General features: G+C 37.4%; 1 protein-coding gene across 11 annotated transcripts in view; it reads left to right on the top strand.

Moving 5' to 3' along the window:
* The first annotated feature begins 10226 nt into the window (after window positions 1-10226).
* Window positions 10227-13061, top strand: part of ATRX (ATRX chromatin remodeler) — a 313439-nt gene continuing 310604 nt past the window's right edge. For 4 of the 11 annotated variants that reach the window (XM_043570143.1, XM_043570142.1, XM_043570138.1 and 1 more), the window contains exons 1-2: window positions 10276-10513; window positions 11158-11234. Coding sequence is in view for 4 of the 11 variants with exons in the window: in XM_043570144.1 (XP_043426079.1) it covers window positions 10494-10513 (20 nt within the window). In the remaining 7 variants the exon portion in view is untranslated. Of the gene's footprint in view, window positions 10514-11125; window positions 11235-13061 lie in introns of all 11 variants that reach the window. The other 7 variants (XM_043570146.1, XM_043570137.1, XM_043570144.1 and 4 more) reach the window with 7 other exon arrangements.

Here is a 13061-nt window from a genome sequence, read left to right as displayed (position 1 = left end):
CCACACTGTCAACACAGAACCCAACGCAGGGCTCATACTCACAAACCATGAGATCATGACCTGAGTTGAAACCAAGAGTTGGACACTTAAACAAATGAGCCACCCAAGCGCCCTTCTCCTCACCTCTTTTAATGGAGATTTTCCTTCTTAATCATTCTATTTCCAAGACTCAAGTTGGAAGTACAAAGAATCCTTAATCTTTGTTCCTGGCCTGTTTTCAGGGGTAACATCTGAGGACAACATGTAGACTACTGTGACAATTTTATCTCATATTTTGATAAAATACCAATGTTTTGGTAATATAAAAATATAAATACTAAAATATCAGTATTACCATTTTGCTGTAGTAGTATACATAATAGATTATAGTCCCAAAAGCTCAGCAGAAGAAAGGTATCAGATAGAATTCCTTCATAGTGACTAGCTAGCTAGTTCTGTCAAATGTTAATTAAGATTAAGATAGTATTAGGAATATGGGGCACCTGGGTGGCTCAGTCGGTTAAGCATCCGACTTCAGCTCAGGTAATGATGTCACACTCCGTGAGTTCAAGACCCGCATCGGGCTCTGTGCTGACAGCTCAGAGCCTGGAGCCTGCTTCAGATTCTGTGTCTCCCTCTCTCTCTGCCCCTCCCCTGCTCATGCTCTGTCTCTCTGTCTCAAAAATGAATAAAAACATTTAAAAAAATTTTTAAGATAGTATTAGGAATAAACGTAATAAAAGATAGGCAAAACATATACTGAAAACTGCAAAACATTGACAGAAATTAACACCTAAATAAAGGATATGCCCTATTCATACATTTCAAAATTCAGTGTTATAATGCTCTCAATTTTCACATCAATTCCAGTAAAAATTTTGGCAGATTTTTTAGTGTGTGAAGATTTAAATGCTGATTTTAAATTTTATATGCAAATGTGAAGGGCCAAAAATAACCAAGACAGAAAATGGCAAAGTAAACAGTTTAAAGGGCCCATCCCTCTGTAAAAACAATGAAAAAAATGAGCAAAACTGTCAGTATTACTGTTGTCAGAACTCTGGAAATAGTCAAGGTTTAAAGCAACCAAGTGAGGGGCTCCTGGGTGGCTCAGTCATTTGAGTGTCTGACTTCAGCTCAGGTCATGATCTGACAGTTCATGGGTTTGAGCCCCACATCAGGCCCTGTGCTGACAGCTCAGAGCCTGGAGCCTGCCCCAGATTCTGTGTCTCCCTCTCTCTGCCCCTCCCTCACACTGTCACTTTCTCCTTCAAAAATAAACATTTAAAATTTTAAATAAATAAACATTTAAAAATGGAAAAAAAAAACAACCAAGTGAATGCTGAATCAAGAAAAAAGTCAACTTAAGGGGCGCCTGGGTGGCGCAGTCGGTTAAGCGTCCGACTTCAGCCAGGTCACGATCTCGCAGTCCGTGAGTTCGAGCCCCGCGTCGGGCTCTGGGCTGATGGCTCAGAGCCTGGAGCCTGTTTCCAATTCTGTGTCTCCCTCTCTCTCTGCCCCTCCCCCGTTCATGCTCTGTCTCTCTCTGTCCCAAAAGTAAATAAACGTTGAAAAAAAAAAAAGAAAAGAAAGAAAAGTCAACTTAAGCATAGTAGGAGAGATTTGTGCTATTTTAGCCTTGCCTGATTTCCCCACTCTGGTGTGTCAGAGTCTTTAACTCACCCTGTGTTCCCAGTGTAGGTAGCTGGTCCCAGAGAGAGCAGAACAGATTTTGTTCCCAAAATATTGTGTTTGTCTATTTTGACCTGTTTGTGTGTTCCTGGAAGGAATGACAAAAGGGGCTTGCCTCAATTTTGCCTAACTCAGAAGTCTTTCAGGGCAGAAAAGCAGTTATGAACAGGGTATTCCTTGAAAATATTGAAAGACAAATGAAGAAGCCAATGCTGCCTGGGGAAAAACATGGCAGTTGTGACAAACAACTGCACCAAAAGTCTGGGAGGAAAATCTGAGAAGACACTTTGAGAAATAAAAATTTTATATACCAAAAACAGAATGCATACTCAGAAAAAACTTAAGAATTCTCTGAGCTTTCACCCTTGGCTGATCTTTATGCTCATTGTGAGCAGGAATTGAAAGCTAAGGCAGAGTTGTAAGCACACTGGCTAAGTGTTGAAGGATTGCACCAACACAAAGCCAATCTGCAAAGATCAAGAGACTTCTTTTCTTTTCTTTTGCTTCCATATATTTAAGGAAATCAACTCACAAATCAATAAATGACCACTAAGCTAGTGAAACAGACTTCAGGATCCACACATGACAAAGAATTCAGTCTTTATAAAAACAGTTTAAAAGCATGCTCCAGTGGCAACAATCAGCACACACTACATATACAAAAGTAGTTTAGAAACCTCACTAAGCAAGAACTACAACCTACAATGAACAACAACAAACCCTGGGAGAGGAAGAGAATCTGGTTTCCAGAGATACCACATTACTATATTCAAAATGTCCATTTTTCAGTAAAAAAATGAGACATTAAAAAATAAGAAAGTATGGCCCATTCACATGGAAAAAAAGAAATTGGCAGAAATTATGCTTCAGGAAGCCTAGATATTATACTTACTAGAAAAAGACTTTAAACCAGGTATTTAAAATATGTTTAAAGAGCTAAAGGAAACTATGTTCAAAGAACTCAAGAAAATCAGGTGAGCAATGTCTCACCATAGAATATCAATAAAGAGATGGATCATAACAACAAAATGGTAATTATGTGAGGTGAAGGATGTGTTAACTAACCTTATTATGGTAAACGTTTCACAATGTGTATCAAATCATGTATATCTTACTTGTATACAACATTATATGTCAATTACATCTCAATAAAGCTGGAAAATAAAAGATATTAGTCTTGGTGGAAAAAATAAAGAAATAGATATCACAAAAAGAACCAAATGGAAATTCTTGAGTGGAAAGATACAATAATGAAAAAAATTTACTACTTCAAAAACACATTTAAGCAGGCAGAAGAAAGAAATAGTAATCAGGAAGATAAGTCAATTATAATTATCCAGTTGCAGAAGCAGAAAGAAAAATAGAAGAAGACAATTAACATAATGAGAGTTCTAGCAGAAGAAAAAAGAGAGAGCGAAAAGGCAGAAAGAATATATGAACACATAATGGCTGAAAATGTCCCAAATTTGATGGAAGACATGAATCTACACATCTAAGAAGTTCACCAAACTCCAAGTAAAATAAACTCAAAAAGATCCATACCAAGACAGGCAGACAGATAGAGAAACTTGAAAGTGCCAAGAGAAAAATGATTTGTCAATAAGATTAACAGCCAATTTTTCATTAGAAACAAAGGGGGTCAAAAAGCAGTGGGATGACATATTTAAAGTACTGAAAAAATATATTAACCATGAATTCTAGAATTGGCAAAACAATTCTTCAGATATGAAGGAAAAATTAAGACATTCCCAGATAAAACAAAAGCTGAGAGAATTTGCTTCTAGTAGATCAAAAGATCTTCAGGTCGGTGCCTGGCTGGCTCAGGTTCGACTTTGGCTCAAGTCATGATCTCACTGTTTGTGAGTTCGAGCCCCGTGTTGTGCTCTGTGCCCACAGAGCCTGGAGTCTGCTTTGGATTCTGTGTCTCCCTCTTTCTCTCTGCCCCTCTTCTTTTCTCTCTCTCTCTCTCTCTCTCAAAAATAAATAAACATTAGAAGATCTTCGGGTCAAAATTAAAGTACACTAGACAGTAACTCAAAACCATATGAGGAAATTAAGATCACTAGTAAATGTAACTACACAGGTAAATGTAAAAGCCAGTATTACTGCATTTTTGGTTCATGATTCCTCTTTATTATCCCATTTGATTAAAGAGAATATGCATAAATCAATAATTATAAATTTATGTTAGTGAGCACACAATGCATAAAGATATTAGTTGATGATAACAACATAAAAGGGGAAGGATGGAGCTGTATAGAATCATTGTTTTAGGGGGGCCTGGGTGGCTCAGTTGGTTAAGCATCCGACTCGGTTTTAGCTCAGGTCATGATCTCACAGTTTGTGAGATTGAGCCCCACATTGGGGTCAGGGCTGACAGCACAGAGTCTGCTTAGGATTCTCTCTCTCTCTCTCTCTCTCTCTCTCTCTGTCTGTCTCTCTCTCTCTCCTTCCCTCCCTCTCTCTCCCTCCTTCTCTCTCTGTCTCTCTCCTTCTTAAAATAAATGAACTTTAAAAAATTGTTACAAGTGACAAAAAGGACCTTATTTATTGATAAAGTGTCAATCCCTCAAGAGAATATAATAATTATAAACATATACTGATAGAATTGAAGGAAGAAACAGTTCTACAATAATAGTTGGAAATTTCAGTACTCCACTTTTAATAATTGATAAAACAAGAAAGAAGATCATTAAGGTAATAGAGGGCTTGAACAACACTATAAACCAACTGGAGTGATGGACTTACAGAGAACACTCCACCAAACAATATCTCCAATGCCTACAATGAGAAAAGACTAGAATTCAATAACAGAAGGAAATTTGGAAAATTCATAAGTATGAGGACATTAAACAGCATACTCTTAAACAACCAATGGGTCAAAGAAGAAACCACAAGGGTATTTAGAAAATAATTTGAGATGAATGAAAACAAAAATAGAAAATACAGAAACATGGGAATTAGTGAAAGTATTGCTCAGAGGGAAAATTATATCTGTAAATGTCTAAATTAAAAAGAAGAAAGATCTTAAATTAATAATCTAATTTTATAACCTAAGTAACTAGAAAATAAGAAATAGGTATATATAGGTATAGAATAATCTAGATCTAGAAAATATATAGAAGAATAAATTATAACAAAATCTATCAGAATACTAAAGATTAGATTAGAATGAAGACACACAAAATAGAGAATAGAAAAAAAATAGAGAAAATTAACAAATTCAAATGTTGGTTTTTTTTTTTAAAGATCAACAATATTGACAAAGGTTTATACTGAGAAAATAGGAGAGAAGAGTTAAATTGCTAAAATTAGAAATGAAACAGTATATTACTACTAATATCAGATAAAAAAATGATTAAAATGGATATTATGAATAATTGTATGCCATATAATTACATAATCTAAATGAAATGGACAAATTTCTGAAAAAATTTGACACACTACCAAAGAAGCCTCAAAAAGAAATAGAAAATCTGAACACACCTATAAAAAGTAAGATTGAGTCAGTAATCCAAAACCTTCCAAAAAATGCTCCAGACCACATGGTTTCACTGGTGAATTCTATAAACATTTAATAAAGAATTATCACCCATCCCTGTCAAAATTTTCCAAAAATTAGAAGAGGAGGAAACACTTCCTAACTCATTCTATGAGGCCACCATCACTGTGATAACACAGAGAAAGATACCACAAAAAAAGAAAACTACAGATAAGTACAATACTCTTTATAAATATATATGCAAAGCTCCTTAACAAAATACTATCGAATCAAATGCAGCAGCATATTAAAAGGATTATACACTATGACCAAATGGGATTTATCCCAGAAATGCAGTGGTGATACAAAACTAAATCAATGTAATATACCACATTAATAGAATGAAGGAAAATGCAGAAAAAGCATTTGACAAAATTCAATACCCATATGATAAAAACACACTGAAAACTAGTTACAGAAGGGAACTTTCTCAATTTGATAAAGGGCATTTATGAAAAACACACCACTAAGGTTTTAAGGTAGAAAGCTCAGAAAGCTTAACCACAGGATTGGAATTGAGGGAGAGTACTTTTTTTATTAAAGTTTTTTAAATGTTTATTTATTTTGAGAGAGAGAGAGAGAGTTTGAGTGCGGAGCGGGGAAGCAGCAGGCGGAGAGAGAGGGAGAGAGAGAAATCCAAGCAGGCTCCAGGCTGTCAGCAATGAGCCTGATGCAGGGCTTGAACTCACGAACCATGAGATCATGACTTGAGCCAAAGCAAGAGTCGTATGCTTAACCGACTCGCTGGTGCCCCAGAGAAAGCACTTTTTAAAACAATACTGAGCTAAGGTTTATGTTGGCATAATTGTTGCTTGAATTCATATTTGCTGGCAGAAAATTGATAGTTCTGTTGTTGCTTACAACAATTAAAATTATTTAACTTTCTCACATCAACTTTATAGTATATTGTCATTGTAGGAAATTTTGAGAAAATGGAAAAATAGAAACAGGAAACAAATCACTCAGACATATCACCGGAAGATATCTAGTCTTCATACCTTTGGATGTATCATCCAACATTTTTTTGCCCTAATAGCACCTTTTCTTTAAAATGAGATTTTAGGGGCACCTGGGTGGTTCCCTTGGTTGAGTGGTCCAACTCTTGATTTCAGCTCAGGTCATGATCTCACATTTTGTGAGATGGAGCCCGGAGTCAGGCTCCGTGCTGACAGTGAGGACCCTGCTTGGGATTTTCTCTCTTCCCCTCTCTCTGCCTCTCCCCCACTTACTCTTGCACACTTTCTCACTCTCTCAAAATAAAAAAAAAAATAAACGTTTTAAAAAATGAGATTTAAAAAATATTCAATGTAAATGCTAAATTTCTGTAACTCAAGGTAGTACTTTTTAAAAATTTATTTATTTTTGAGAGCGAGAGAAAGCTCAAGTGGGGGAGGGGCCGAGAGAGAGAGAGAGAGAGAGAGAGAGAGAGAGAGAGAATCCCAAGCAGGCTCCACACTGTCAGTGTGGAGTCTGATGCGGGGCTCGAACTCACAAACTGTGAGATCATGACCTGTGCTGAAGTTGACTTAATCTGCTGAGCCACCCAGGCACCCCAGTACTTTACTGATGTGTTGCATTCATATTGTAAGTGGTCACTGACTTTGCCCATTTTTTAATGAAGTTATTTGTTGTTGTTGTTGAGTCATAGAAGTTCCTTATATATTCTGGATATTAACCCCTTATCAAATATATAATTTGTAAATATTTTCTCTTACCCCATAGGTTGCTTTTTCACTCTGTTTATAGTCTTCTTTGATGTGCAGAAATTTTCAAGTTTGATATGGTCTCATTTGTCTATTTTACTTTTGTTGCTTATGCTTTTGGTGTCACATCCAAGAAACTATTGCCAAATCCAATGTCCTAAAGTGTTTCTCCCCTATGTTTTCTTGTAGGAATTGTATAGGTTTAGGTCTTGAATCCATTTTAGGTAATTTTTGTATATGCTGTGAGTTAAAAGTCCAACTTCACTGTTTTGAAAGTGGATTTCCAATTTTCCCAGCACCAGTTTTTGGAGAAACTATCCTTTCCCCATTGTGTAGTCTTGGCAACCTTGTTGAAAATCATTTGACCTTATGTGAAAGCGTTTATTTCTGGGCCCTTTTGTCCTGTTATATTGGAATCTATCTATCTATCTATCTATCTATCTATCTATCTATCCCCTATCTTTTATGCCGATACCACACTATCTTGAATACTGTTGGTTTTTAGTATGTTTTCAAATCATGAAATGTGTGTTCTGCAACTTTGCTTCTCTTTTTCAAGATTGTGTTGGTTATTCAGGGTCCCTTGAGCTTTCATGTGACTTTTTGGATTTTTTTTTGTCTAATTCTTCAAAGAATGACATTGGGATTTTGACAGAGAATTTAAAGAATCTGTAGGCCCCTTTGGCTAGTAGAAACATTTTAAAAACATTAAGTTTTCCAGAAATACATGGGAATGAGATATCTTTCCATTCATTTGTATTTTCTCTGATTTCTGTTAGCAATGTGTCATAGATTTCAGTGTACAAGTCTTTCACCTACTTGGTTAAGTTTATTTCTAAGTATTTTATCCTTTTTGATGCCATAGTAAATGTGATTGCTTTATTACTTTACTTTTTAGATTGGTTATTTTTAGTGCGTAGAAACACAACTGATTTTTGACATTTTTTTATTTTAAGGAGCTATTTGGTATTCTGTTGCATGGGTGACATAATTCATTTAACTAGTTCCCCACTGAGGACTATCAATGTCATTTTCAAAGTTTTGATGTTACAAACAATGCTGCAGTGAATAGTTTTGTGGATATCTCATTTTTCCCATGTAGAGTATATCTGTTGGTCAAATTCCTAGAAGTTAAATTTCTGGATTAAAAGATATATGTATTTAAAAATTTAATTGATATTGCCAAAGCATTTTGATTTTGACATAAAATAGAATTTGTGATGGTGTTTATTAAAAATTATTAGACTCTCTATTTTCTTATCCAACTTGCTCTCTTAAAGGTAATATACCTTGTCTTTCAAGAAAATTCACAAATTACACATTTATGGTTGAGTTCAAGGAAGGGTGTTTTTTTTAAGATTTTATTTTTAAGTAATCTTTACACCCAATGTGGGGCTCAATTCCACAACCCTGAGATCAAGAGTTGCAGGCTCTACTGACTGAGCCAGCCAGGTACCACACCAAGGAAAGGTTCTATGTTGATTTCTGTGGCAATTTGATGAAAAATGTGAGATATTTGAATGAGTGAATTTATTCTAAAATATGGTAGAAGGAAACTCATTGAAAATCAGCTATTGACAGTGATACAAAACAGTGATACAGCTATAATATAACAGTGAAACTTTGTTAGTCATCTTTTAATAATAGAGGAATGCTCTTTCTTATGATTCACGAATACAGTGAGTTATATATTTAAAAATTTCTGTTATTATAGTTTTGTTATTAAGATGCTTCTCTGTTTGTGGAATTTGTCATGTTAAAATGCTTAGTGTTAAGAAGTCTTATCACCAAGAACTAGGTTAAAAGTTGTGTGGGGCACCTGGGTGTCTCGGTTGAGTGCCGGACTTCAGCTCAGGTTATGATCTTAGTGTTTGTGAGTTTGAGTCCTGTGTCTGGCTCGTGCTGACAGCTCAGAGCCCAAAGCCTGCTTCAGATTCTGTGTCTCCCTCCCTCACTGCTCCTCCCTCACTCACGCTCTGTCTCTCAAAAATAAACATTTTTTTTTTAAGTTGTGTGCTGTCTTGTATCTCCTTTCAAATTAACTGCATTTATCCAGGAGGAAAATATAACTTCTGTAAATTGTATGTTTAAGTGATGTTTATCATACGGAAGACAAGAAGAAAATTAGTAAACCAGATATAGAAGGCTGGTTTCTACAGTTGGCAATAGTCCTTGAATATTTAAAAGATGACTTGAAATGTGTATAAACTTCTCTCTTTTTTCTTTTAAGTAATCTCTACACCCAACATTGGGCTTGAACTCATGACCCCCGAGATCAAGAGGTGCATACTCTTCTGACTGAGCCAGCCAGGTTCACCCAAACTTTTCTTAGTTAAAAATTTGCTGTGCTTATCAAGTTATCAAAGCGTTCCATTTAAAACAGGCTCACTATTTCCAATTCCGGAAGAAAGCAGCAACTCTTTCACCCAAATACAACAGGAGCACTTGCAAATTTCAAGAAAAGCAAATAAAATGAAATAAAACATGTATGTTAGAATAAATTTGGAAATCAAATTAGAAACTATTCAGTTTCAGAGAACTGATATGTGACTTGCAGAGATTACCAGGGGACAATTAAATTACAGAACATGAAGTCTGGAAAGGGTTTTAGCGATTACCCAGCCAAACCTGTGATGAGGAGGAAATAGACCTTGATTGGTTGGTGAGTTAAACATCACATCAGACTCGGAGAATGGTCGATGTGTGTGTGTGTTTGTATGGCAGCTTACAGTTTATTCAATATTGAACGAATTGTATGCAGATCTCAAGTTCGTCTTGTGTATATAGTTGTAAGTATGCTGGCATGCTTATTAATATATAAAAAACATGTAGGAAAGTAAAGAACTTGAACATAACCTGGAATATGGGAAAGAAAATATATAGGATGGTCATATAGTTTAGAGGTTAAGAGTGTGGTGTCTGGTCTGAATCTTGGCTTCACTAGCGTGAGACTGTGTTTTGGTTTCCTCATCTGGAGAATGTAGTTAACAAGCGTCTGTCTGCCTCAAAAAGAATAAGGATTGCATGAGATAACTCGAATAAAGGATTAGTATAGTGCTGGTATATAGTAAACTCTCAGTAAATGTAAGTTGTTATTGTTTTGTCAATATGTGAAAGAAAAGAGGATGGATCAAAAAGCATTTTCAGAATAAAGTCAAAATACGTCACTAGCGCTTTCAGGTCATTAGGACTGAATTGGAACCCCTATGAGAAGGTGGAGTGGATCAAATGACGTAGGCCGCCTTAGCAACAGGCCCCCCAAAGAAGGTGAATTTCCGTCGCCAATAAGATTTTGAGCTGCGGAGGGAGTAGCCAATGGGAGACGGAAAGAGGAAGAGGGAGGACGCGCCAATTCTTCTGCCTGAGCCTCGGCCCAACAAAATGGCGGCGGCGGCGGCGTCGCTTTGTTTCCGCGGCTCCTGCGGCGGGGGCAGTGGTACCGGCCTCTGAGCTGTGGGGAGGATCCAGCACCAGCTATAGTGACGACTAAGAGTCCATTACATTTCTGTCGTAACCCGGCGCCGGAGAGCGCAAAGCGGCGCCCTACGGTCGTTGAAGCTACAAGGCGTTGAAGCGAAAACATGACTGCTGAGTCCATGAGGTAAAATACAACCCCGTCTCACGGGTCCTAGCGGTCTGGGCCTACGCGCCTTCTGAGCAGGGTGTTTGGGAATGCTTTAGCTTTGTGTGTTAGGCCTTTGTGTCGCTTAGCGGAAAGAGACCTCGTTTTCTCTTCAGGTGAGGAGGTTTTCGGAGTTTCGGCAGTAGCTTCTAAGCGGGAGTGGGGGTGGGGGTAAGGGTGGGGGTGGGGATGGGGGGGCGCGGCCTGGCGTGTTGAGCGCTTCCTTCAACCACCCCTAACCGGTGAAGCTTAGTTGGCTCGTCTAGTTTGTTCTTTGGTGCTTGTGGAATTGGGAGCCCCCTAAGTCGGAGGCGGTTTTGGTATCCCGGTCGTTCTTCCTAATCTTTGGGCCTGGAAACTGCGTGGGGAAGGAGAGGGGTTGGGAGGAGGGGGGAGTGGGAAGAGGGGGAGGGGCGGGCGGGCGGGAGGATGTGAGATTCTGGGAGGACTTAGTGGCATTTGGATAGCAGGATACGGGAAATACCCCGGCTTTGCGGAATTTTTTTTTCTGCAGCCCCTGGGGACAAGCTCTTTTTTGTGGGGGTGAACGGGTGGGTCTTGCTAGGTTTTTACATTCCTTCTCTACTCCAGATCCTGAAGGGTATCCTTGGATTTATCTCTAGGCAAGAGGATACTAACGCAGGGTTTTGCTTCCAGAGGACCTCAGTATACTTTTTGTGAAGTCCGGCTTTAATGAGTGGTAAGGCAGACCTCAAATGTTTCTCCACTTTCTGGGCAAATTTCGAGCAAAAGTAATTAGACCCTACGTTTTAAAAATTTATTCCGTGAGGAATGGGGAGTAGGTTAATGTGGGTTGATGGGAAGTAAGATTTATTCCAAGGGAAACTGTGCCTGGCAGGCTCCTTTTAACAATCAAGCATGTTTATTAGTTTGAGCTTGTTTTTCTCTTGTGCTTCTGATTTGCCTCTTGATAGTGTCTAAAAATATGGGTTGTTAATATGACATGTATACCACTTTTACACAGGTGGCTGGCTTGCTTTGCAGGCTGTTTGACATCTGACTTTTCATCCCTCATGAATTAAGTAATTTTTCTGTTCTTAAATATATTCTTGGTGCCTAGTGGCAAAATAAACTACAGGGGGCATGGATCAGAATTGCATTGGTAATTGGCAAAATGTGCCTTTGAGTATTATGATGGTATACATTTTTAGAGCACTTTACCTAGCATGTAGAATTTGGGAATGAGCCTGTGATATTGTCTATTTTTGTACATTAACACACAGTAGATAGAATATGTTTTCCTTTCCTTGAGAAAAAAAATACACTTTAGTTCTTATCAGATCCCTAGCTGTGTAAAGATTTTAGCCTGTTTCTGAATTTGTGTTAATTGGTCCAACTACAATAAACCTTTATTTATAGGGTATTGGGTACATAGGAGGTACCCAATACAACTTACTGGCTGGTTATTAGGTGCTCATGTTCATATATAGGAAGGGTATACCTTATAATTAAATATAATCTCTGTATTTTACTGAAAGTCTCATAAAAGGAGACTTCATTCATTTTGTGCCAGGGTCAGTTTTTTTCTCTTGTCTTGAATTTTTGTAGATCTTGGTGGTAAGAGTAATAATTGTAACTAAAATTGAGTGCTTATTGTTTGTCTTCATCTGTATAATCTTAACTCTCAAAACAACCCTATGGGATAGGTACTTGGTGTTCCTCATTTTACAGAAGAGTAGGAAACTGAGGCATAGGGAGATCAAAGAACTTGACTAAAGATATACAGCTTGTAATTGGTGGAGCTAGAATTGAACCTAGTTTTGACTCCAGAACTTACGTTCTTAACCACAAGGCATTAATGCCCCCTTGACCTGCCATGTCTAATGTGATTATGATCGTTTTAATTTAGCCCAAGTATTACAGTGGAAGAAGTTCATTTTAGCTGCTGTTGTGGTCATTTGTCGTAGGTCTTTAAGTTTGTAGCTGTTAATAGTATTTTGCCTTTTATGTACAGATGAGATAGTGAGAATAACTGAAACATTGAATTCCAGGAGAGTCCTGAGCTACATGAAAAACCCCTTGTAAAGAACCACATACATTAATGTTAATTTAAAAATGTATGATGATTTCTGATTATTTACTGTGGAAGAGCTCTAAGTGGGTGTTGAGAACTGTCTCAGGCTGAAGTGTCATTCATCCCAAGTCATAATCATAGTCAAAGGATAATCAGACAGGTAGTGCTTGATTGAGTTTAACCCACAATACTGAATCACTCTTGATTCTCTTCTAATGTGAGATAGAAATAATATGAGCAATTTTATACATAATTGTTAGTTTTATTTTACATAATAGTTCCAGATTTTTCTTTTTTCTTTTATTTTTAAAAAAAAAATTACATCCAAATTAGTTTTTTTCTTCTTTTTAAAGATTATTTATTTTGAGAGAGATGGGGGAGGAGCACAGAGAGAGGTAGAAGAGAGAATGCCAAGCAGGCTCCACACTGACAGTGGAGCCTGATGCAGGCTGCGCTAGAACTCTTGAACTGTGAGATCATGACCTGAGCTGA

The sequence above is a fragment of the Prionailurus bengalensis genome, chromosome X (assembly GCF_016509475.1).
Source record: "Prionailurus bengalensis isolate Pbe53 chromosome X, Fcat_Pben_1.1_paternal_pri, whole genome shotgun sequence".
In the NCBI taxonomy this organism is placed as follows: Eukaryota; Metazoa; Chordata; class Mammalia; order Carnivora; family Felidae; genus Prionailurus; species Prionailurus bengalensis.
Note: the sequence above shows the minus strand (reverse complement) of the source record. Positions and strands in the feature narration are given on the sequence as shown.